Genomic DNA, 27,132 nt, shown 5'->3' on the forward strand with positions numbered 1-27,132 from the left:
CCCGCCCCCACAGTCACCATGCAGGACAGCTCAGAGACAGACATTAAGGTTTGATTGTTTTTGAAAAGCATCTACTGAGTGTTTCTCTTCGCCATCTCCGAGCAACAAGTCTCTTGCACTTCCTTCAAACCTGGGTCCATCTCTGTGTCTTCACGTTCCTCGTAAAGTCTCGACTGTACGCTCGTATGAGTCGGCCGCAAGTATCTGTAGTAACCGTCATGTAACTGACATGAGCCATGAGAGAGAAAGAGAGTCAACCACAGTGCTCAGATCCAGCCATCCTCCCCTGGGAGAGGCTGACTGAACAGGAATGTAAACATGGCAGCTAAATAAACTGCTGTGGGACACGGTGAGAAAGAGAGACAGGGAGGAAGACAGCGAGGGAGGAGAGAGAAAGAGTTCAGGATCAGTCAAAGAAAAGGACTATTACAGGGGAGATCTTTAGCGGTCTGAAGAGGAATGTATCTCGGAGTAAATGGTCTGAATCAGGACAGATGCAATAAAGGAGATTTTCTTTGACCATTAGCAGGCAGAGGCTGTAATCAAAGAATTGAACCTGGGAGGGGAGACAACATCCACTGTGCATCGAGGCTTACAAGGACAGCTCAGCATTCCTCTCCCTCCCCTCCTTTTAACACCTTATCTCAACCTCTCACTCTAAAATAAGATGCACTCACACCATGTCACATGGCCACAGACATCACCCACAGCTCCTCAGATACTCTGAAAGCTTGAAAGTGCGGGAGGCTGCTTCCCGCTGGTCCCCATTTTGTGTGAAAAAAGCGCACCATCGGGGTCATTATCAGCGAACAGGACTGAACACTTTGTCACTACTTTCTGTCATGTGAACAGTAACTACTTTTGTACTGGCACTGCACCTATCTCCATGTTCAGTGCTGCATTGTAGACTGTCAGGTGTTGTCGTGATTGGCTCTTGAAAAGCTGTTTACACTGATGGCACCGTGCTAAAGATGATTTACTTTTCACATTTCTGAGACGGTTTGGCCCTCACAGCGCCAACAATCTTTCCACTGATCCCAGTGCAGGAAAGAAAAGCGTCTCTCTGTCTGTGGCTTCTTCAGGCGCCCTTCGACTCCACTCCCAGTATAGTCTAATCCTTCAGGCTTGTTTTGATGTGGTGATCTGACTGTTGAGCACAGGTGCTGCCAGCTGCTGCCACGAGGTCTTTCTAGTTGCTGTAACCCGGGGCAGGTGTTAGCCATTACGACTCTGTTTGAGGTAGCAGACTGGCAGGTTTAGCCATCACCGTCCCACAGCCCGTCCTGCTCTCTCAGCCAACAATGGCTGCCGATGGATGACTGCTGACATAGCTGAGTAAGTTGCGCTGCCATGGCACAGTGTCCCACTACCTCCACTCCTTTCCTACCTTCTCACCAAAACCACCAGTTAAATGCACCGTTCTCAGGTCCCTGTTCTTCCCTGTGTTGCTTTTTTCCTCTCCCTCAATGCCTTTCATTTTCTCCAAAGGTGGATCAAAGAGATGAGGTCTGTGGAGGCGTATGGAACCAGACTCAGTGTCAACAACAAGCTTTCTCTGCATTCTCTACTTCTTACTTAGCCAGAGTTTACTGTGGAAAAAAATGCCTGCACAACTTCTGAATGCTTTATATCAGAGCTGGGACCAAGTTATTGTTTTGCAAGTTACGAGTAAGTCTCAAGTCCTAAACTTTGAGTTTCAAGACCTGAACAAGTCATAATGCGCTCTTCACTACATGTAATGCCATTTTAACAACAGAGTGATGATATGGAAAATTTACAAGAATCATTAATGCTTTTTAAAATTTACTTTGCTCTTAAGCTAAGATAAGCTTAGCATTAGCTGCCTATGTTAATATTAGCCTTGACTATGTGCACTTTCATGTCAGTAAACGTTGAAAGCTGCGTCTCCATCTGCAATTTTAGACCCACATGTTTTGCATACTGCAGTTTATTTTTTGTTGAACACAGGGCCGTAAATATAGACAGCGCAGGCAGTGTGGTTGCACTGGGGGGCCCGATTGCCACCTGGAAATACACCTGTGTTCAAAGAAGAACTCAAATCAAACATGGTGTGATTTTCTATACACGCCCTCAAAAAAGCAAACCTGTCTCCATCATGGTTTCTGTGTTTGTAAAATAATATCTATGAGAAAACTATAATTTAATTATAAAAAAAAAACAAGTTAAAGCAATAATTTCCCATTTTCTTTTGTAGTTCTTGTCATATACAGGTATGTAGTGATGATTGCTGGGTAACATGTATGTTGATGTGTGTCCAAAATCAAGTCTGTTTAATCATGTAACAAGACGATACGATTTAAAGCAGCTAGTTTAGGTGGCAAACTCTCAAGACAGACAAGCTGGGCACATCTGCATAGCGGATATATTAAAGTGGCAATATATATATATATATATATATATATATATATATATATGCCTAAAAATCTGTTTGTGTGTGTGTGTGTGTGTAACTGCCCCATTACGCCAGTGGTTGAACACCATATAGTTTTTGTACACTTACTAGAACTATCTTTGGTATCATAAGTCTAAAGATACTAGTGCTGTGTAACGTAACTTAAGTTCTTCATGGTTGCCTCCTGCAATGTGATTGGATGCTGTTGGATTGGCTCAAACAAAGCAAATGTGAGGAAGTAAGTGTCGACTTCCTGGGAATAAAAAGCATTAACGTTAGTGCTGATTCCGGAAATGAAGGGAAATGAATGGATTTGTGGCACACTGTAAACAACACACATAAAAACATCAAGCCTTGGGTGAAGGTATTTTCAAGTCTAAGTGATGTCACAAGTCACTGGCATTTAGGTCCAAGTCAAGTTTTCTTTTGTTTTATTAAGTTGAATCTAAAGTCATTAAATGTGTGACTCAAGTCTGACTCAAGCCTGAGTCACGATGTCCTCTTCTCACACCATGTTACGCTTAAGCCTACAATATATCTATTGTGCAAGTCACCAGCTCATCGGTGCATCCCGGTATTCTACCTGATGTCTTCTACTCTTTGTCCTCCTGCTACCGTCTCTGTCTCCCTCCCTCTCTTCCTCCCTGCCTCCAATACTGGGCGCCGGGCCAGAGGTGCTAAACAGCGTCTTAACCTGGTGTCTGAGCCTCGACTCATCCTTTATTCATTCCCATTAAAGGAGCATGAGAGTTGTTCTCTGCCTGTAGTCGCTGCTGTCCCCCCCTCCATTAGAAAGACAAACGGCCGCAGAGTGAGTGTATCTACCTAGTCCACCGTACATAACTAATGGGTGGGGGTGGATGAAGTATGCATGTCGGGGCTCTTCTGATACCTGTGAGTCCAGTTTGTTACAAGACAGAGCGTATGGTGAGGCTGCAGGAAGACACAAATACAACACAGGTGTACAGGAGTCTTGAGTCGCCTTTTTCTGATGTCTTCAAAACTGCAATTGATTTTTTTGGGCTCTGTGAGTATTAAAAATGTCTCTCAGTAGACCGATGAGAATCCAGCCCTCTCTGTATTCAGTTCAGATCCGTGTTCAGATAATTGTTTTCTCGTTTATTAAATTTGGTCTCAAGCTACTTTTCAAAGAGGCATGAAAACGTGGCAAAAACCTTGAAATCCTCATTTGAGGAAGCTCGCAATCATTTTTGAAATATTTATACTGTGAAACAGGCGCAGAGGCACAAAAACAATACAGCGCACACTCTCAGAGTACACATGTGCACATAAATGCCTCCAGCAGTGCCATTTAGCTGGCGGTGTGCCAAAACCTTCCTTACGCTATAACCCCTTGGCTCTCTTATATAGTCCTTCATGTAGAGCACACACACACACACACACACACACACACACACAGGCCAAACAATATCAGCATCTCCCACCTTTACAACCTTGTTTCCCTGTGAGGAGCCCGTTTGAAAAAAAAAAAGGGAGATAAAGAGAGGAGGCCAGCAGACGATGGGAGGAGAGGAGCGAGATAAAGGTTAAGAATGGCGATGAAAATGGAGAAAAGTGCTACGCCAGCGACTCCGGCAGGGAGACAGACAGGAGTGAGCGTTTCTGCCCCGCTGGTGGAATTTTGAGGGTGTAGGGAGGGGTGTGTGTTGTGCGCAGCAGGTAAATTGAATATCAGCATATCATATGGACTGTCATCCTCACAGTCTCTTTCTCTCTTAACCCTCACTGGACTGGAGTCACTGCATCTCAGTCAGTTAATGGTACAATTGGTCGGAGTCCTGTGGGGGGGTGAGGGGGGGGGGGACCACTTAAAGAAAGAGAAAGATGATTTAATGTCTTAGTGCATCTTTGCATGTGTATGCATTTTTACTTGTGTGCACAAAACCTGAGCAGAGGTGGGCGGGGGGACTGGGCGAGCACCTGTGCAGTAATCCAGCCAGTTAGTTTTGGAGGAGCCGTTTAAAATGAGCGGAGGCATTAAAGAGAGGTGGATGAGGAGGTCAGGATTTTCCTTTAATCCTCACACTGAGAGTGACGGGGGCAGAGAGGCAGCAAACTGCACTACTGTCACAGTATGTTGTGGGAGGCTCGAGCCTGGCGCCGTGCCACTGTTACACTGTATATCAAAAAAAATACTCCAGAAACTAATTATAGTGGGTTAGGATGACACTCGGGCTACATGGTATACATAGCTGCACAAATACAAATATATGCAATAGATAACCACAGGGCAGATGTATATTAACCCCTTAGATGTGTGTGTGTAAAAAAAAAAAAAAAAAAAAAGCTGGCATCTGCAGGGACATGTTGGCACACACGCACACACACACACGGCCACGCAAACATCAGGGAGCTTAAAAAAACAGGTCTGGCTTTTTCACATATCACCCGCCATCCCATTGTTTCAAAGAGACCTCTCTCATTAATGAAAACCTATTGTGTATAGAGGTCCACACACACACACACACATTTCCTGCCCTAATCACCAGCCCTGTGGATAAGGGGCATTACAGTAAAGTAGCAGGTGCCTGTCCATCGCAGCAGTGCACGGCCTGATTTGATGGTAATCTATAATCTGTAAGGCTTTGATGCCACCGCCGCGCTTATCAGCCAGGTTTGTTTGACCAGGCTCGCAGCGCTAGTTTTAACAGGATGACAACGTTGTGCGATTAACCTTTGGTGGTTTTTCAGCGCTACTGTTTGCATGATTGCCGCTGTTTTTTTATTTATGCATGAATGGGTTGATGGTTGAGGGTTTGTGTGTGAAGGCATTTCAGTTTGGGGAGTTTTTGTGTTCTTTTTTTAGTGGATAGTTACAATAAAATTTTGTCGCACTTCAAATAAATCTATTGTAATGACTCATTTAGGCTTAAAATCCTGGTTTCGTAACATTTCCACTGTTTCCTGTGCTGTTTGTTTTGTCTTGTGCTGGTGATGCAGAGTTAAACACTATGGCAGGCTGCCTCCGATACATTATACATGAGAATACATTGTTGATTTCATTTGTCTTTCAGGTGTTCGTCCATCCCCCACCTCTCTTTACCCCTCACTGTAATCTAGTGCTGGAGCTTTGTGTATTCACCATAGTGATGTTATTAATCCAAATGTGTCGCTGGATCACCTTGTTACTGTGTGCAGGCTGGAAACGCAGCAGACAGCGGGGCTGTTGGCGGTGACATGTACGGCTCACATGGCGCCAACTGCTTTTATTGGACAATAATGGGAGGCTGCCATGGATGACTTACAGGGACGCACCCGCACCCTTCCATACGGAGGGGTTTTATTTGAGCACAAGACGCTCGGTGCGCGAGTGTGGAAGGTTTTGCCGTAGCGCATGTGTATGATGTATTTTCTGGCCTCTGAGGCTTCACACAGCAACACCTATAACTGTGAGTGGGTGTTGGGTGAATGATTGATTGTGTTTGTGCCTCACAGTGGAAGATTTTGCATGCATCATAGGTGAGGCACTGTGGAACATTGGTGACTTTTTATGCTTTCATGTACTTGGACCTGTGTTTGTGAGTGTCCTTACGCTGTGGGTCACACCCTGTGTGCCTTCATGGTGCTTTATAAGTCCCATTTCTTGAAAAAATATAAATTGGACATGCAGATCTGATGTTATGATGTTAGTTCCACTAATCAGAATAAAACCTAAGGTTATGTCCTGGATGTTGAAGCCATCTCAGTTGGACAATAAGGCGGCCACTGTAGAAGTCAGGCCTCATCAGTTCATTATGTGGTCTTGGGATGAAGTGAGCCAGCTAATGAGTTAATGGAGTTAGGTTATCAGATTAACGTGGACACGCACCTCCATGGCATTACCGCACCGTGGAATTAACTATACTGTAGCTAAGTTTAGGGATGTCAGTTTCAATTACCTTTACTTTTGACAACTCCCATTAACCGGCAGCTAACCAGGAATGTTTGCCTTGAAACACAAGAGGCTTTTCCTTTGGTTCATTTCAAAGCACTCTCAGTTTAAAGCTGGCGAAAAGTCAGTGTTTTGTGATGTTAATGTCTTTCCTTTTATTTTATTTTCTGTTGGCTAGCCGTGTAAACATGCAGAAATATCCCTCCAGTCTCCACTGGTTAGCTAGCATTAGCCTTGGCCACATTACACTTGGGTTGAGAACTAGTTGGCCCCATTTGTGGGGTGTGATGACATTGCTGTGGGATCATGGCAGCCACACTCCAGTCTCTCCCCATATCACCCTGGTGGGTAAGTGGCTTCATTTTGAGCCGCAAAACCCCTTTAGCGTTGTTAGCTATGTTAGCACCACTAGCCATGCTGACACTGCTAACTGTGCTAACAGAGCTGACAGTGGTAACATACATGTAGTTAACAATGCTAAAATGGGTTTGTGGCTCAAAGTTGAGCTGCTTACCTACCAGGACGACCATAGGGCCCAGCCAACATTTGTATGTGGGGCCCATGTGGGTAGTAAATGGGCTGAAAAATGGGCCGTATATGGGATTGTCCAAGGGTTCCATATCGGTCCCATGCCAGTTGCCCACATGGGTGGTTTTACCCTACATGGGGTATGCTAGGGCTACCTGGGTGCCAAGTGGGTATGGGCCCAAAATGGGCGTCTTATCTGGGGCCCACTTGAGTAAACCTATTGTGGGACCTGTGGACAGTCACATATAGGGTCGATTTTTCAGCCCATTTTCTACACACATGGGCCCAACATTCAAATGTTGGCTCAGAGGGGCCACTAGAGCATGGGCACAATGTTTACACAGCACTGGTGTTGGGTCGGAGTGGCGTAACTAGCGGTAATCGCCTAATGAGGAGTGCCACTAGCAAGAATAGCAAAATATAGCGGTTGTTATCTGACTGACAGTTAACTGTTGACATGTTGATATTTACATACATCAACCCTAAAGATGGATGTCATGACAGCTCCCCAGAAGTGAAGCCAAAACATCTTGATTGTCCGTGGCGGCTGGCTGCAGTATAGGTCATAAAGACCGCCCCCTTCATGTTAGCAGATGCAACGTGGGCCAAACTAAAACCTCAAGTGTTCATCAAGTTTGGTTTTAATTGGTTATTTAATACTACAAAGTAAGGGTTTAACAACATGATTGACAACTGTTTAAGCCAATCGGTGACCTGGCATTTAGAGGATTGGTCGGACAGGTGTATGGGCGGGAAACTTAATACCACAGAGATCACTACTGTGCAGACTCTGGCTCTGAATAACGTCACCAAAGCAATATGGCAGCGGCTGTATCTGGGATATTTTAGCTTCAGTTATGCACAGTGGTGGTAAATGGAGACACCTCCATCTTTATATGACATCAACTAATTGTATTCACTCATATTTGGCCAAATCAGTGTGATGAGAATCAACGTGTAGACCAGGTGATCACACAGACAAGAAGCGTCTGGTGATTTGGTGTCACCTGTATCTCATCGGCTGTTCTTGTGCGAGTCACCCTCTGTCTGGCATAATTCACAGCCAGACCAGCTTCCTCTGAAAGTAGTCACCATCCTGTCTCCTCTGGCAGGTACTGGAAGTGTTGTGTCAGCTCTGTGATAGCCCCTTCAACTTCCTCCTGCTCCTAAGATAAAACTTCCCCTTGCCTGCGGGGGCTCAGCGGGAGATCTGTGGAAACACACTGCAATCGCTCCACCATGGAAAATAGAGATATTAGAATGCAGTTAAGGTTAGTTATGTAGTGATAAATGGAAATGTGGGCTAATTATAAACAAGACATACAGCAGTACCTCCACTACATGAGTGTTTCTTGTTCCTCTGGAGAGCCGGCTCCTCTCTGTGTTCTTCCTTCTCTACTTTCTCCCTCCCGCCCTCTCTCTGTTGATGTCCAGTTGGAGCACCTGGGAGGAAGCAGCTGTAGGTGGTGATTACAGTTCAGAGACTCCAAAATAACCTCTCCTCCTCCCTGCCTGCTCTCTCCCTCCATTCTCTCCCTCTCAGCCGCCCTCTCCCAGCCTTCTTTTCTCTGAATCACCCCATCAGCCAAATAACAAGTATAAGAAGTCCAGGATATAAGAGATGAAATAAGAGAGAAGACAAAAGACAAACAAGCAAAATGCTCCAAATTGCCTCCATTCTCTGCGCGCGTGTGTGTGTGTGTGTAGCCATGTAAATAAATTGACTAACACACACTGCCCGGCTCATCAATATGGGGAGCGGCGGCCTCGACTCACACAGATGAACACAGGATGAATAATGTTAGCTGAGCATTGCTGCATATGACCACCCCTCTCTCCACCCACCGCCGCTGTATGTGTGTGTAAATGTGTTCGTGCATGTGTTTACTGTGCTAAAGCTCCCATCAATCACACGCCCAGGACCTTTCAGCGAGCTGCGCGCACACATCAAGACACTAACGCATACACACTCCTGCTGAGTTTATTAAAAGCCAGAGTGTTATCACTGATCTGTCTGACAACAGCTGCACACACACACACACACACACACACACACACACACATATACAGTCAACTCCAGCACAACCATCAACACAAGTCACACTCATGTTGGTGGTGTGACAAGAAGAGCTAGTCCTTGGACAGATCTGTCTTTCTTTCCTCTTCCTCCCGGCTACGCAGCACATCACCACAGTCGAACAGGAAGGCCAGTGTTCAGGGTCACGCACGGCCCAGTGGAATTCCCCCTGATCCACAGGGAGCACACAGGGGTAAAACACAGCTCTGTTTGACCCAGTTCAGCCACCGTAGTGTCAGAGAGACAAAGAGCAAGCTCCTCTTCTATCTATGCTGTTTTTTCCCAAACTGTTTTAGCTCTTGTAGAGTCCAACCCATATGTATAAAAATAACGGATGTAGCCACTGGGACGTCACCAACTGGAGTCTGGTGTTTTGGCATTCTGATTGACCGTCACCATCTTGGTTTTTGGAGCCAGAAGTGACCATTTTGGACTAGAGGTTGAAACTGTGGAGGTGCGAGGGGTGGATTCACTCATAACTGTGGGGATGCTTCTCACACAACATCACATAAAGCAGCCACGCCCTTAATTGTGCATAACTTTAATCCTAAATAGCATTTAAATAGGTGAGTTATAGGTGACTCGCATTTGAAACCAGCCTCAAGTGGCCATTAGAGGAACTGCAGCTTTTGTTACTTCCGCGTCTGCTTTATTTTTCAGCGCCAGAGTTAAACGCTTGGTCCTTCCTGGAGGAAGATGACCAGAAAGGATATTTCCCCACATGGAGTAGTGTTATGTAATATAATACATTAAAAAAAATGTGGTTACAAGCACAAGTCACTTGTCCACCGGAAGGTTTTGCCCCTGGGACAAAGCTGTTATCAGATACGCATTTTGAAGTGTTTCTACTTGGGGATACTTGAAAAAGAGACGAGGCTTTATCCCAGAAAACATCTGGCTGTTCCCTGCTGAATGACTTCACAGTATGGCTGACATCACATGGGATAGTCCCGCGAGTCCAGTCCAATGATTGCAGCGTGCTTGGGTAATCGAGGTCCCACCCTGTTGGCTGTCGCATACAAGAAACCCTGGTCTGGCCTCCTTCTCTCAGCCTCAGGGAGGAGCAGAAAAGAACATGACTAAGCTGAATGGAGGAAGAGACAGATGTATGTAACTTGCATGCAGTCAGAAAGTAGCAGCAGTGTTTGGTTAGCAGTCGTATTTGTCCACACTGTTTTCACACAATCAATCAATTCGGCATCGGAGTCTGGCTGACTCACTTGTGTTCCCCTTCCACGCTCAAAAGCAACAGTTCATTTTTCTCTTGTTTACAGTGCTGGGATACACTAAGCGAGGTGATATAACAGAGTACACAAGAGTCCCACAGCAGCAGTGTTTGACTCACTGTAGGCCCATTACCATAGATGGCAGAGGGGAGTGAGAGATCTGCGCCTATCGATTGCCCCAGCTGGACTGTCGATACTCCCCTTCGAATTCTGACACAGCGAACTAATGGTCTCCCGGGCCGGTGGCAACCAGACACACGCCCACGCACCATCCCAGCACCTCTGGGTGTAATGGACAAAAGAGGGCCCATCAATACATCAATACACGACGGCCCGCGTTTACCTGCTGCCTCAGCCATTTCACCAATCAGCACCGCATTGAGAAGGTGCATTAACAACAGCGCCGCTTGCTCGGCCTGTGATTTTTCATCTGTCCGCCCCTGTTCAACAAATCATAGTTTACGTGTTAGTCATTGCAAGTAGTGAAGGGAGGAGGTGTTGAGCTGGGAGAGGGGCACAGTGGACTAATCTGACACCCTTATACACACTTTAAGTGAGGTCTTGCAACATGTATACACACACGTACCCTTTGTGTCTCGCCTGGTTTAGCAAGACAAATTTTTGTCCCTGTCCATCCGACAGGTCGCCTGCACTCCACCCTCATGGTCATCTACCAGCAAGGTAATGGTGTGAACAGTACTGATTGACTGCTCTTCGGCTGTAGCCGCCCTGGAGGCTGGTGTTGTGGGGAGAAGGGGCTAACCCTTCCTGATCACACGGGGGAAAGCCACTTTGCCTGGGGAGACAGGAAAGGATGTAAGGGAGGGGGGGGGGGCTGAGGTGACAAAAGAGCTTTTGTGGATGTAAGTTTACAGCGTTAACCCCTTTCTCTGCCTGCTTCACATGAATAACAAGAAACCACTGTGACAACTGAGCAATAGCCCTGGGCAGTGTGTTTGATTATGCGTTGTGCGTGAGTGTGTGTGTGTGTGTGTGTGTGTGTGTGTGTGTGTGTGTGTGTGTGTGTGTCAGGGGTTGTCCAGGACGTTTGGCCTCGGGTGTCTTGTGACAGAGCTGACATTCTGGAGAAATGAGAGAGTGGTCAGCTGTTGTCAAAATGCCACAAAGAGGAGGTTTTTCTACAAAAAGGAAGAGCTCTCGCTGCACTTTTGCGTGTTAGTGTCAGAATTAGTGAAGCCACAGTAGGTTGTCAACATGGATCTCGGGCCACGGCTTCACTGAGGTGTGTTGACCTGCTGATTGCTATAAATGGGGAGCGGTTGTAAAATTAGACGTAGCCGATAAACAAAAAGGCACTTCTGGGTTATTTCTGCACTTCCACCTGTCTGTGAATGTGTGTGCAAGCGTGTGTGTGTATGTGTGTGTGTGCAGGGCTTGTTGCCCCACGGCCTGTCCCCTCACTGAGACATCTGTCAGGCAGAGCCACAGTGTCAACGATTGACCTTTACTGAGGCGCAGGCAACCAGAGAATGCGCACACGCCAACACTAATATTGTCCCTCACTCTTTTAGTTTCTGTCTTTTTATTCCTCTCGCTCGCCTCCTTGTTGTCTCCTACCTTCATTTTATTATTCACTTGATTTTCCTCTTTCAGCAGCCACCCTCGTTTCAACCTTTTATGTCTCCTTTCCCCAGCCTCCATCTCTCCTCTGCGTTCCCTCCGTCTTTCTTTCTCTCAGTCTCTCTGACAGTTTGTGACACTCCCTCCCTGGGGCAGCCATCAGTTCAGATGAGCATCGTATGTGACAGGCCAGCTTTGTCTTTTTAAGCCATTAGCAGTTCCTCTCCTCCCACCTTGCCATCGTTCCCCTCCGTTTACCTTTTCTGCCCTCTTTTGTATTGGTATGTGCACGTCTCACGCTGCTGACTGGCAATCTTTGTATTAATCTACATAACAAACACGGTCCCAACTAGAGTGAAGAACTGACGAGTGTAAATATGTGACAGTGTTGATGACGGCGATGTTCAGTCTCCTTAATGAACTGAGGATGAATTCACCAATGCCAGTGATGAATCTGCGCAGTAAGGTATACTTACAGGTAAGCGAGATTTAATGAGATGTTCCAGTCGGAGAATTATTTGTAGCTCCCTCCCTCTTCATAGGCTGGTGTAATTCTCCCTGCTCTGTACTCCCCCACAGTCAACTGTCAAGCCTAATACAGGCAGGAATGTCCAGTCACCTGCTCCTAAAATGCAACAGCCCTGTGCTACACTAACCTAATATAGACCTGCGCTACACAAGCAGGTTGGATAACACGGTTATTGCTCATTGCATATATTTAAACACCTCAATGTGGCCCAGCTCAGCTGTTAGGCCCAGTGCCGGACCCAGCTCATTCAGCAGCCTAGACTAGCCCCCACCTCCCCCCAGATATATTATTAACTCTTATATTTATTGTGTTTATTAGAAGCATAGCTAATGAGACAGCAACACAAATAAATAACTCAGCTAACTAAAGTTGGTACACCGACAACAGACTGACCTATATCGGTGGGTCATTTTTCCCATAGATTTTTTTGAATGGGAAAAAAGCGTGTGTGTGTGTGTGTGTGTGTAGCAGAGTGTGATAACAAATCAGATACTTTGCTTGGGTTCGGCCCACTTGACATGCTATTGTGTTGTGCTACGGCCTATTCAAGTGCTGGAATTTGTTATTTACGTGACAACACCTGAACGCAACACAGGCTCCACTCCAGTTGAGTTAGTGTGTGCTGTGCGTTGCTGCGCTGCTGTCTGTCAGAGTCGGGAAGGGCTTGATTATAACTGTCTCGGACTCGGGTAGGGTTTGGTGAAGAAAATGTGGCCCGTCCGCGCTCTAGTATGTAGCTGTTTTTACACAAACATTGCGCTGTAGAGCCACCACAAAGTCCCTTCTTTACACCACCTTTGCATTTTTGCACAGAACCAAACAACAGCAGCATCGTGCCACTCCGATGTGTGATTTTAGATCATATGCCGGCATCTTGGAATCAAAATAAGCGTGACATGTAACGCAACAGCATCAGCCTCTAGTGTGACATATAACATATGCGTCGATAGCATGTTATAAACAGAAACAAAGATGTTATTACCTTTGCTTGAAAGGTAAGGAGCTCCTGGACCTTATTGTTTTCTCAACTTGTGGACATTTTCAGCTGCTGTTCTTCTTCTTGGAGTTAGCTGCTCACTGCTATCAGCTAGGGTAGGTCTCATGCATAACAGGTTGTCAAAGTATCAAACCCTTACCACCCATTATCCCGTCCTGCCAGCTGTCTCTTTTATACAGACGGTGTTCCAGCTCTGTTGCTACCTCCAATGCCGGATTAAAGGCAAGACCACTCTGTCCCCCCATCCCGCAATTGTACCTTTTATACAAAACGGTGACGTGTCATGGCGGCATGTTTGTGAGTTTTGAGTGGGTGGATAGCTAGGCGGTTGCCTAGGAAGTTCTGCCACTGGTTAGGCCACAATGCCACAGAGTGGAAACTAAAATATGTAATATACTGTAATTATATAGTTAATGGATGTATTAGATGTTTGTTGTACCTATGTCTGTTTATAGAGTATGTACAGATGAGTAGTATTTATGCCCCTGCGTGTTATTTTAAGTGAAAGCATGATCCTGTACAGTAAGAAACTGTAGGCAAAGACTGGTAGCATTTGCAGCGTGTTAGCCATAGCTCGGCTGCTCTCAGCCGGCTGACCCGTGTGTATCTATGACAGAGTTGGATCAAGCTGTGAAATTGGATTCTGTTGTCTGACAACACATAACAGGCTCAACAGTTTGGCTTGCCACTTGACAAATGATTATCACACCTCTGACTACATCTGCCTATTGTCCAGCCTTAATGCGGCGGTGGATGATTTTAACACATGTGGGCTCAGACAGTATCTGCCGGCCCAGTTGTGTTGCTGTCATTAGCGCTGAAGTGGTCAGAGAAAAAGGAAACGAGCTATGTAATGAAGTTTGATGCTACTGATGTAACTGACTACATTTAAATGGGCTGAATACCTTTAGGCAGTCGCTCTAATAATATCCTCACAGAGCCTCCACTCAAAATGTCAGCCTGAGACACAAACTGGCAAAATCAAAGGGGAGGAAGACCATTATACCACTGCGCACCTTTCACAACCTATCAGTCTGTAACTGCAGCCTGAATGGAGCCTGACAGCAGAGGTGACAGGGACATTTCATGTTGCTCGCGACACTCCAATGAGGTTTGACGGAGGCTAATGCAACATTAGCCAGGTTTGTGTTTGGTTGCCTGCCTGGTATTACAGAGGCTTTGCACTTAACGTGAAACAGCCGCAACAGAAGGGAAACAACTGTTTGCCAGGTGTGTGCTGACGCTTTCCTGTGTGGGATAAATATTTGTGTTGCTGTTTTGGTGTTGTTTCTGTGTTCGGGGTCATTTCCAGTGCAGTCATGTGCGAATAATATCAAGAGCTCAGGGAACATAGTGTGTTATTACTTGGTGTATAGGCCCAATAGGTGATAGCATTCACTGAGATAATTTGGAGAAAAGAGTGACGGATCAACTGTATTTAATAAAAGAGTAGAGAGATTAAAGAGAGCAGACGGAAGCATGACTGCATGTTCTCTGGGCTTACCAGAATCTACAGCAGGTGTTTCCTCTCTTTACCTCTCTTTCTTTCCTCCCCCTGCTCACCCGCTTCTTACGCACCTTCTACGTCGCCGCTTTCTCAGTCACCTGCTCGTACTGTGTGAAGCTGGACTGGTTGACTGGGTGGGCATTCTCTCACCACAGACCTGCTGAGTGTTAGAGAACTGGAGCAGGCCTCTTCACTTGTGGATGAAGGGAGGGAGGGATGGTGCAGAGATACTGTAAGTGGGTAGCATTGTAGTGTTTAGGTGTGTGCACAGACGTTTCGTAGCCAGGACTTTTTTGAATCAAATGAATGTGTTAATCTTCAAAAAGTTCATCAGGGCCTTCTGTGATGGATATTCAGACAAGGTCATGTGACCACCCATAATGACTGAAAGCCCTCGACATGCCAAGCATGCCTTCAGCGGCTTAACATGCAGAACACACACGCACACACACTCTTCACTCTCACTTAGGTGTACCACTGTTATTACCGTTGATGGGGCTGTCTCACCTCCAATATAAACACGAGTTGGGAGACAAGTGTAAACTTGGTGGCCGGGGCATTGCTGTGGATTGTGTGCGTGTGGTGTGATCACACCCTCGGGTTCCTAACAGCCCACCGGCCTTATTTAGAAGAGCTGAGAGGAGCCAGATGCAACAACTCTCCGAGGACGCCCAGTGTTACAGAATGTGTGTGGCTCATCACCATGCTCATTAGCCCCGGAGAGAAATACCATCGCCTGCCCAGAACAGCCTGTGACTTCCCCTCAGTAGAAATGCAGTCTATTATCTAGGTGTCACTGAGGTACAGCAGCACTATTAGGACTAACCCTGAGTAATAAAATCATGTGGCCTAATAAGCATAGCACATAATAGACAAGGTTTAGTCATTTTCTTGTTTGAAAAGCATTCCACAATCTCCGAGGTGCAGTTAAGTCTCTTTTGCTTTTCCTAACACTCATTAACAACCGCTGACTTCCTTTACACTTCGAAGTGTCATCATGCAGATTAAGAGAACAATAGGCTCCATTAGCATTAGTGTTATCATGGAAAGTGCTCATCAGATGGGAGATGAGTGACCCGCGGAGGCCCATTAACTCACGTGCTAAAACCTTGATCAGCATCATTAGGAAGACAAGAGCCCATTGTCTCCGAGCTCACCTCTGAAACGATTCCTATGAAGAGCTCTGCTCCACAGGTTGTTTAAGTGCTTTGATGGAATAATCTTAACCAGTTGTCTGCATTAGCTGTGTGTTGTTATTTGCCCAGCTGAATACCTGAATCTATCAATGGAGCACAGGGATACACACTAATATTTTAAGCCTACAGGTCAATGAAGCCTCTGAATATGGTCTCCAAAGTAGGGGAGACCGGGGTTGGTTGGCACACAGCTATTTTGTGATCCTTTGAAGGTCACAGAGACAAAAAATGTTTGTTTTCTGTACCTGCACTCATAAAACAGAAAGTCACCCACTTTTTTGGTGAGACTAACATCTCAGTTTTAGTGGTTTATGGACTAAACATGTTATAAAATAGTGTAAGAGATAGTTTATAGACAAAGGAATCGGTTACATTTTGATACAAGATTTGAAAGTCCGTAACGAGCGATGGTAGCTGGCTAATAAAATCTGAACACAAAATTGGGTCAAATGTGAGCTGGGTCAGTTGACACACGTGCAAAACATTTCTAAAATGATGAGTTGTAACTCTAACTCTATTTTGAAAGGTTAAAAAAAAACATTCATATTGTAAGTTAATTAATATTATTTTGACAGGCCAAGGGCAAATGTAATTAGACATTCTGATTAATTGCTTAAAAATGTTTTATTTAAAAAAGACATTCATGTGAAAATATTCTTTTAAATGTTTATGTTTTCTGGTTCTCATTTTAATTAAATGTTTTTCTATAGTATTTAAACATTGGGCTAACCAACACCATAATGTGGCACAAATGCACAACATGACTTAAGTTTAGAAAACATGTGTCACACTGAAACATATTTATTTGGCAGAGAGTAAAAAGGGTGCCAATACGTTTTGATGAATCAACGCCGATTTGGCAGTGTCGTTTCTTATAGTTAAAACATTGATTTAAAAATTGTTTCAACATTGAAACAGATCGTTCTGAAGTTTCAACATTGATTTATGAGAATTCTGTTAACCTTTTTACAACCATCAGAATTTAATATTGTTTCAATGTTGTTTCAATGTTGAAACAACATTTCAATGTTGAAGGTCGGCAGTGTGTCAGATGACAGGACAAACATTTTTTTTTATATTTAGCAATGTGTATTGTAATTTTGTTTTTTAACGGTCTGTCTTTTTTGTTTGCAGTTTGAGTAGACTTAGTAGTAATTGAAGTAGTACTTCAGTATTAGTAGTAGATATCAGTAACTAGCTAGTGACAAATCACTGTTCACTGTTTTTGTTGAACGTTTAACTAAAAGGCGCAAATAAATCAGGATGTGGAACTGTAAGGTTGCTTTCACAAAGGCTCACAGAATGATGACTTTGTTGATTTAACCTTTATGTAGGCAGGTAAACTCACTGAGACATGAGGTTTCATTCTCAAAGGAGATCTGATAAAACTTGTTGACCACAGGGGGGGCACCTATAGGGAATATTTGGTGGCCACACAGTAACTTTTTGTGGCTACAGGCCTTCAAGCCATTGTTTATGTTGAACCCTGGAACATTTTACATCTCTTGTAGTACGGCAGGCTGCATCTAAAGTGTCCACTCTGCATCTAAAGGTGACTAATTCTCAGGACTTCTTAGTGCTATTTTTACCTCACGCCCATACTAGTGCTTCTGCTTTTTGCCCAGCCTAACTTAGAACAATGAGTAAGAGTCATGTGATGCTGTTTGGGGAGTTTTTGGGTGCTGAATGTTGTGTTGTGTATCTATGGAGAAACTGTCCAGGATGTGTCTAGATGTGACTGGCCTCCTCTGGTACGGTTGGCAGACTCTTGTGGTGCAGAGACTTGGCATTAGCTGCTAGGAAACAGTCTCTTGGGACCCCTAGTGCCCTCTTCAGCTAACTGACTGTGGGAAGGGACACTGCAATGTGTCCACAGCTCTGTCTCTTAACTACGTGAATCAAACAGCTTTTGCCTGACTTCAAGGGCCAAGCACAGGCCTATTGAATTAGCGGCCCGCGGACCACATGTGGCCCAGAAGCAACCTCTGAGTGGCCTGGGCAGGGAGTGGTATTGAGACCCAGTATTAAACGGCCTGAGGCAAATTTAACCAAATTTGTAATAATAATAATAACAAGCTCCGCTGTAATCAGCTCTTATCGTTACTTTTTAAAGTTTTGATTTCATGTATGATCGTGCCGCAGCCTCTCTCCTGCTCTCTGCGTGTCAGGGCTGACCTCCTCCTCACAGCACACACACACACACACACACACACACACACACACAGCAGAGTGAAGTCAACAGCAGAGAGGCTGCAGTGCAGATGAAGGAAGTATAACTTCAAGATTACTCAAGTTGACAACAACTACGCTTGCAGAAAATGTGGCCCATCGACATTTTCTGATTTTAAAATCCGGCCCGGTTGGATTTGTAATTGAATAGCCCTGGCCTAGCAAGTTTGAGGAGCCTGCAAACAAGCCAGCCATGAAAAAAAAAATCCCCAATTCTTTTGTTTTGTTATAGGCACTTGAGTTGACCTTCCTGACTCTGTGGGAGGAAGGCTGTTGTTTTAACAAAACCAGCAGCGTTTACCTCAGCGCTGAATGAGGCACCTCACCTTGAGACGGCATACTTGAGGTTTTGAATGGCACGGCTTTGTTTTACTTTGGTTCGAGCTGGGGTTTTTTTGTAGTGGTTGGCTTCCCTGAGAAAATGCCATTGCGGAGCCGCAAGGGCAGACTCTGTGACGACAGGGTCTGTACTCTTTGAGGATGCCTGTGGTAGTTTCACCGCTGCCTGCCTGGCCCTGAGCACCGAATGAGATAAGTGGCGTACCTCAATGAGGGGAGCCTGTACCAAGGCTAAATATAGAGACAGAAGAGAGGTAGAAGGGCAGACAAATGGTGGCTGCCGCTTGTGATGAGTCAATATGTCTAATCACAAGCAGAACAACAGCAGACCTCAGAATATGTGTCAGTCAGACGGCTGAAATTAGCAGCAGGGAAAGAGCACACCCTTTGATCTGTCTCTTTAAGACGGGGAAAAGTGTTTTGGTTGGACATTCCAGACATACCTCCTACACATTCTGCCACGGTGCTGTCAGCCTGTATAGGTTTACAGATGTCCTTATAGGTAATGAATCAAGATAAAGCTCACTTCAGACGGTAATGTGTTTGTTCACAGGCTATATATGTTTCTCTGTGTCCTCATGTACAGCTCAGTTATTAAGCCAGTCACTCACACCTTGAGGGCCTCAAAGCACAGAGATAGCTCACTCCCACAGAGGTTGAGATACTGCCATTCCTATCTGGCACTCCTCAGTGTATGAGAGCACAAACCAAGCCATCTGCTGTCGTACACACACGACTCCACAGTGATTTTGAGTTCCTAATGTCTCTTACTCATCAATCGGGCCGGCATCAAATAGCGTGAGCCTGAAATAAGCACCAGCGAGTTTACATAATTACAGGACAGAATCTACAAAATGAACCCGCGTCAAGGGACACATACCGCTTGATGTTGTGTGCTGACAGATCAGTGAAGATATGCCTGCTAAGGTGATCCCCTCCAACGGGGTAACACTGGGACTGTTTTGGGAGTAACCCACCCAGTCACCCATTCCTTTGCCAGTAATTGATACAGCCTGGCAGGTGTCATAACAACACAGCCCTCTCTCCAGCAGGCATATTTAAGTGTGGCTGACATGAACTGTCTGGCACTGTCTTTCAATAGACTCTGGGAACTTTGCAAGGGGGAAAGAGGGTGACGACTGATGGTGAAGGTGGAGAAATTCAAGTAGCTTTGGCTTCAGTCATTTAGTGAGGTGTTAGCGGGGTAGTGCAGCTACAGCCTGTGTGTGTAGCATGTTGAAAAGACGTGTAGGTGAAGAGTAAATAACATACTGAGACCTAGTCTGCTACCATCAGTAACAGTTGGAACCAGGATACAGTAGGTCTTCTTAGGTAAAGGCTTAAAGGGACTGTTCACTCCAATATCAAAAATACATATTTTTCCTCTTACCTGTAGTGCTGTTTATCAACCTTAATTGTTTTGGTGTGAGTTGCAGAGTGTTGGAGATATCGGCCTAGTTCACATTACACAATTTTCACCATGATTTTGACGTCGCAGAAAAGCCACCTTGGGTCAGAGGTGAGTCGGCAGGTAGTCTGCCACGACGAGTCCTCATGTGCAAACAAGCCTATGAGCAAGTCGCCCGTCGTCTGCGACTGGGACTGGATATCTGGCGTGCTAGAAAACTGGAGAAGTCTGACACGACTGACAAAAAGCATCAGCCAATGAGAGGCGGGATACGTCCCACGTCAGCACGCAGGAGGACGTAGGGTTGTCAGGTCCAGTCGCTTCTTCTTCACGGGGAGCGCGTTGTGTTTGGACCCAGGCCCTGGAGACAGATCTGATTCAGCACTGGGAAGAATATCCATGCCTTTACGATGTGTCGTCTCCAAGTTAGGAAACGTAGTTCGGTGACGTCTCAGCGTTATCTGGGGCTCTGTGGACGAGGGCTCGGTGGAGAAATCTTGTGGTCGTAACGCTGTTGGCAAGACTCCCGCTGACAGAAACACATGTTGACAGGTATGAACAGTCAAAAGATTACCATAGTCTCTGTGACGTAAAATCCGGGTGAAAATCATGTAATGTGAACTAGGCTTAACTTTTCAATTGTATGTTATTGGCACTTTTTGGCACCACAAGCTGAGTGCCATCTAGTTCCATTATACTGGAGAGAAGTCAGACACCTCTACGGCTGATATCTCCAACAACTCACACCAAAACAATCTGGGTTGATAAACAGCACTACAGGTAAGATGATTTTTTGTAGTGACGATAGTTGTAATCAAGGCTTGTTATAGTGAAGCTATGGGGCTTCAGTTGATTGCGTCCTATTACCCAGATCCAGAGACCATCTGTGTGTGGGAGGGTATTGTAAAGGTGTGATCTCTGGTCAGGGGTTACGGACTGCCTTAAAGCCAAAGCCATGGTTACAGGCTATTATTTTCTCAGGTGTTCACCACACTGCAACCTATGGAGGAAAGCAAACTTTCAGAAGTAAGCGCTTCACCTCCTCCACCTACCAATGCTTTCTCTCTCAGCTGCGTAGGAGTCGTCCTCCTGTTGTGTGCTAGCATGTTAGCGCTAATGAGGCCAGCTGTCCAAACGCTCAGCCGGTCAGCCAGAAGGGACTGCAGCCTTTGTTGACGCTAGGTGTTACATCTCCTGTTGGAACACACATTTTTGTTTCAACACCGCCAACCATTTGGCACAGGAAGAGCGTCTCTGTTCAACCCCCCCACACCACCAGCACCACCCGCCATCCTTCACTCTTTCTCTCACCCCCTTTGCTGTACTTTGCAGCTCCCACTTTTATTGTCCCGGTGGCCGTTGCCACCTCCCGTCTGCACACACCAGCACATTGATTTTCTCTCTACAGCTTTATATTTGATCATTTTCTCTTGACACTGCCGGCGGAGAGTGTTGCCTTTGTAATTGCTGACCTCAGCTCCACACCTGAGTGGCTGTGGCCCTAAACAGCCTCTCAGACTCGTCCTAAAGCACCTTCTGTTTCAGAATGAAGTGTTGCACCCTGTTTGGGCTGCTGAACGGACAATACATCACCTGGCAGAGTGTCTCTGACAGAGAGGAGAGGTATGGATAGGGACAGAGAGGTGGTGGTAAGCAGACAAGGCAGAGGGGAGAGAGGGACAAGAACAGACCAGTTTATACAGTCTCACAATGCCATATAAATTCAATTAATTGTCAGTTTATTTGAATGGGATCCCAGCTTTGTGGCTCCCAGGTCTTCAATTGTCCAGTCGGCTGGACTGCAAAGGATGTGCAACACCAGTGAGTTTATCTTTTGAAAACTACAATATGGTGGCGATCACATCATATAAGAGGAAAAAAGATATGAGGAACAGTGTGAAGAGAGGAAAGAGGTTGAGAATGAAATAGCTCTCCTGATAAACCCCGATAGGATTTCGCAGCTGTGGCACAGCGGTGTTGACCCCATGAACGACTCGCCAAATAACAGTGCTTCTCCCTCCTCCTCCTCCTCCTCCTCCTCCTCCTCCACCTTCCATCCCTCCTCCCCCACAACTCCTTCCTCCCGCCTCCCCCTCAGCCTGAACCCTTGCACGTCTGCCGAGTTTGTGTGAATACCAACGGGTTGTAATGACCTGCACAATGCAGAGAGACCTCACCAAAACAATTCTCATTGATTGAAACGGAGGATCGTGATTCTCCCAGATACGCCTCCTCTCGACAAAAAACATTAGCAGCCACTTCAGAAAGAGGTGGGCGAGTGGGGTTGGGGTGAGTGAAGATAGAGAGGGAGAAAAAAATGTTGAGGTGCTTTGTACTGGCAGTGCATATTCAGCGAGTGAATGCAGGTGGTGTGTGTACGTGCAAGCACTGTGTGCAGTGTGTATGATGTGAGATAAAGTAGCTGGAGAGGTAGTTTCAGTGCTGCAGCCCGGGCCCTCTGCTGACTGGGCTGCTCTCACTGGAGAATTGATTTGGCCTCCAAGAGGATCTGTAGCTCTCTCAGTGGAACAGAGGGATGGAGGGGGGGGAGGAGGAGAGAGAAATGGAAGGAGAGTGGGTGGAAGTAACACAGGTGGAATTGAGAGATGGAGGAACTGGGTGGAAATGAAAAGAAGACACTGGAACACACACTCGCGCACTCACACACATCTGAGGCAGACAGTCGGTCAGGAAAATTTACTCCCCGTAATAACCCTCTCTGTAGGCTGGCTGTCTCTGTGTCTCCTGGCTCCTTCAGCCCATAACACAACCGACCAGGTCACACTGACTCCCACACAGCACACACACCACTTCAGTCCTGCAATCTAATGATCTCACACGCTAGTACTGTATGTGTGTCTGCAAGTTTCAAAGTGTGAATTTTCTCTTTCTCTGCAACACGGAGCCTGTTGTTCCTCGCGTTTGTTTTCACTGCGGATTCATACCTTTTCTCAAAATTTCATTTGCATACTTTTACTTCTGAGAATGACAATGAAAACTGTGAAACGCATGTCAGTCTACAGGTTAATTTACTACTCTTTAGTTGACTGCACGGCACACATCCTGGGTCTGACGTGAGCTAGCTGGTGGTGCCACTCATTCGGCAGTTACAATTAGTACCACCTTCTTGACCAAACAGCATTGCAGTGGAAACATTCAGTACGTTTACATGACATAGAGAAAATCGTTTTATTATGTGTGTTAGTCCAACTAAATCCAGACTTTTAAAATACACTTAAACATGCTAGTCCGACTGAAATCCGTATGTATGCAGTCAATTGGACCCAAACTGATCAAGGTGCTCTGCGTATTAAATGCATAACAGAAGAAGAAGTCGGTAACAACATGGTAAAACCTAGATCCAGAGCTGTGCATTTTTAGATGGATGTGGAGACACAGTTCATGCTGTGTCAGTACTGACTGTGCTCACCTTATGGTCTCCCCAAGGTCACCATGGTGAATAAGCACTTAGATTTTGAGCTGCAAAGCCCCTTTAGCATTGTTAACTTGGCTTACGTTAGCACTGTTAGCAATGTCAGCACGGCCAGTGGTGCTAACACACATTAGTTACAAGGCTAAAGGGGTTTTGCGGCTCAAAATGAGGCCACTTACACAATGAGGCAACCGACCAGGACGGCGTTACCATAGGCTGTAGATGCGTCTCCACTTACCCACAAAAATTAGGCGGAAATATAAGTAAGTATAAGTTCCCGTCCATGCACCTGTCCAGCCAATCAAGAGCAGCGTCGCTGAAAGCAAACAACAAGCAAAACCTTTTTCAAATCACTGACTAATAACGTATCAGGACATGAAGGGGGCGGGGTTTAGGACCTATACTGCTGCCAGTCGATCAAGATGTTTTGGCTTCACTTTTGGGGAGCTGTCACGTCGTCCATTTTTATATACAGTCTATAGTTACCAGCAGTAATGGCAAATGAGTGCAGGGTGACCAGGGCGACCAAAGCTAACCACTGAAGACCAGAGGATGGGCAGTGAGCATTACGTTCCTGTATGTTAACACAGGCTGTCTGTCAACAGAGCCAGCAGAAAATAAATTGCAGCACATTTAATTCACAAAACATTTGTATCTCACCTCCTCTGAATGGATAGCACTCTGAAATATGTCACTGAAGCTCACTGAGTCAATGGAGCGCTGGACTAAAAGGAAAGGTCTCTTGTATTTCATGTCATTTTGCAATTTATTCTCAAAAATTAACCTGTTAGTTGCCAGCTAATGGATGTCAGCCTATCAAGAGCAAAATAAACCAAACCTGACATCCCTATTTTTACCACATCGAGACATCCAAATCATCAGTCGCAGTATTTTTAACAACCCTCCATTCACTCTGTTGTTAGTGCCCAAGCTGCTTTAACAACCCACCTTCCCCATGGGGATCATTTAAAGTTTCATTTCATCTATGGAAGTTAGGCTGTGGTCTGTTTAATTGGCGTTTCCAGCTCGTTACCCCCTCCTCCTTCGACCATTCCCTTTAATAGTTCTGACATTTAAATGACATAGTACATATACTTAACCTCTCTGACTCACGGCCTTTAACATTGAGTGCTCATAATCAAGAAGCACATACAGTACGCCTCCTATTATCTTTATCAAGGATAAAAAGACTAAATGTGTGTAACCGGCTCCCTCTCCTTTAAAGACTAATTAAAAAAATAGACATAATCTGAGCAGTCAGTCTAACCTCTATCCTCCGTGTCTCCTTGCGCAGTGACTAACTACAATAATGTGGTGGAGGCCGGCTCAGACTCAGACGATGAGGACAAGCTGCACATCGTGGAGGAGGAAGGCAGCCTGGCGGATGGGGCCGACTGCGACAGCACCCTGCCAGACGAGGAGCACCCCAGGGAGCGCTGCTGGGACGGAGGTGAGACCACACGTTCACTCATAGGGCACATTATTATTCTTATTATCACACGCTGAATCATGCAAACACACTTCTCATCTTCCTACACACCATTTCCTGCTCTGTTCCACTTTTCTGCATTGCGGAAAAGTTCAGCACAAGTGCTCATTTAATCTTATTTTCTGCTTTAAAATCTTTAAAATGATGCCAGTGGGGGATAACAGCGCTTGATTCACAGTTTGCCAGAATTGTCTTTAGGTTAGTGCCAGTTTATTGAGACATGGCACAGTAAGGTTTTTCGCTATCATCATCCAAATTACACTGACTGATTTTTCTGTATAAGAACAATTGACTTCCTAAGATGTATATTTTCGTTGTGTCTACTTTCATGGTCAGTCCTGCCATCGTTAGGCTGGCAGAATATCTTTGAACCTTACTTCTATCTGCTCAGGATAAGAGCGTTACTTCAAATGCCTCCAGCACATGAACGCAGTTGTGTCACGCAGCCTCTTTATTTACTGTTACGACATTAATTGTTCGACTGCTGGTGTCTCATTTTGACCTCAGCCGACGTGAAGCGGGCTAAGTTAAGAAATGTCTCGCTGACGTCTGTGCAAAGTTAAGCACCAGGCTTTGTCTCATTGTGAAACACGGAGTGCAAGGAAACAGGTACTACACGTGCTGGGCTTCCAACTAAGGCAGGAAGCACGATATTAAACAAAGACAATGCCAACAGAGGGAGAGACCTTCAAGCACAGAAAATAGCCTCGCAGGCGAAGAGCCGGCGGAGAGCTTTATGGCACTGGTGGGCATTGGAGGGGCCGCAGTGAACTTCTTTTTACCTCAAACCATGTGGAAGTGACATCAGAGGCAGCTCACTGCCACAGGAAGGGCTGACATCACTCCCCACCCCCCACCCTCCCCCTTTCAAAACAACAATCGCAGGTGCTGAAGGATGTCGGTGTTTCAACCTGGGCCCAAGGCCTCAGCGCTGCTCTCCTGACCTCACACTGTATGTGCCTATAAATCTATGTAAATGTGTGTGTGTGTGTGTGTGTGTGTGTGTGCGTGTGTGAAGCTGTTAGTTTCGGGCCTGTGCCAAGTACAGTATGTGCAACATTGTGACAGCCCCGTATGAAATGTAATTAGATATTCAGCCACAAGAATATTTATTTTAGGGTGTTGCTCTTTGCACATTTTGGCTGGATTTTTCTCGGGTGAGAGATGTGTGAGACCGAGGGGGGCTTTGATTTAGCAAGAGGTCAAGTTAGCACACACGAAAATGTCCAGCGACCTATCACTTTCAGTTTAGGGAGGGATTTTTAGAAACTCCTCTCCAAGGAGTTTCAGCTCGGTGAGTTTCAGTTGCGAGGTTTCGGTTGCACATAAACACGCTTGAAGCACAGACCTGTGCACAGCGTAGCCACCTATTCCCCAGACTATGCTGTCATTTTCATCACCGCTCTCCAGCTGTACCTCCTTGCATAAAGGGAAAGTTGGAGGAAGAATAATGTCATTGGTTTTGGCCGGGGCTTGTGAACATTAAACACTTCAAAAGCATGAGTTACACTGAAACAGCTCAGTGAGCTGGCTGCGCTCCACAGTTATGCCTGATCAGGCATATTTTCTTTTGCTCTCACTCATGAGCACACACACACACACACACACACACACACCTCTGTGTCTTGCTCTCTCACTGTCTATAGCCCTCATATCATACATCAAGCAACATCTTTGCTGTCGCTCTGGATCAGACTGATGAAACATGGGGAAAGCCGCAGTCCTTTAAACAAACACTCTTCTCTCGTCTCTCATCCCTTCATCCCTCCCTCTGTTGCTTTCACTCCTGAGAACAGAGGAGTCTCTGGTGCAGCCTTGAAAAGTGACCACCACCCACTAATCTTCTCTTCAGCGTCACCCAGTTTGCTTCAAATTAAAACCTTGACACCCCTTCTCCTGAGACTGCCGCGCTCCAAAACCAAAAGGTGGTTTTTCACTGCGTTGCCGTCTCTCCTTTCCTCCCCTCCTTTTCCCTTTTTACACTCCTGTTCTCTCTCTCACTGTTTCTCTTGTTCTGAATCATTCCTCTTGATTATATGGTATCATGGGCACCCTGCTCGCTGTCATTACTCATTCACTCCTAAATGATTATGTAGTGGTGGAGCAGCCCAGTGTCGGTGCAGTAAACTGCTGCCTGTTTTCCTCTAAGAACAGGCTGACTAACTCCAGGGGATCAAAAGGTAAAGAGAGCGTTGACCTGGGAGGGCTTGTCCTTTATATTTCATGAGTTGTAGAGCATGATTACATCTCAGAGAATGGGCAGGGTGGACATGGAGAGCTTTGATATT

At 45.7% G+C, this 27,132-nt stretch overlaps 1 protein-coding gene across 1 annotated transcript in view; it reads left to right on the forward strand.

Annotated features, from left to right (window-relative positions):
• zeb1b (zinc finger E-box binding homeobox 1b) overlaps nt 1-27,132 on the forward strand; it is a 61,296-nt gene that overhangs the window by 18,687 nt on the left and 15,477 nt on the right. The window contains exon 2 of the mRNA XM_049564879.1: nt 24,650-24,805. Coding sequence (XP_049420836.1) covers nt 24,650-24,805 — 156 coding nt within the window. The remainder of the gene's footprint in view (nt 1-24,649; nt 24,806-27,132) is intronic.

Source organism: Epinephelus fuscoguttatus, linkage group LG21 (genome assembly GCF_011397635.1).
Source record: "Epinephelus fuscoguttatus linkage group LG21, E.fuscoguttatus.final_Chr_v1".
In the NCBI taxonomy this organism is placed as follows: Eukaryota; Metazoa; Chordata; class Actinopteri; order Perciformes; family Serranidae; genus Epinephelus; species Epinephelus fuscoguttatus.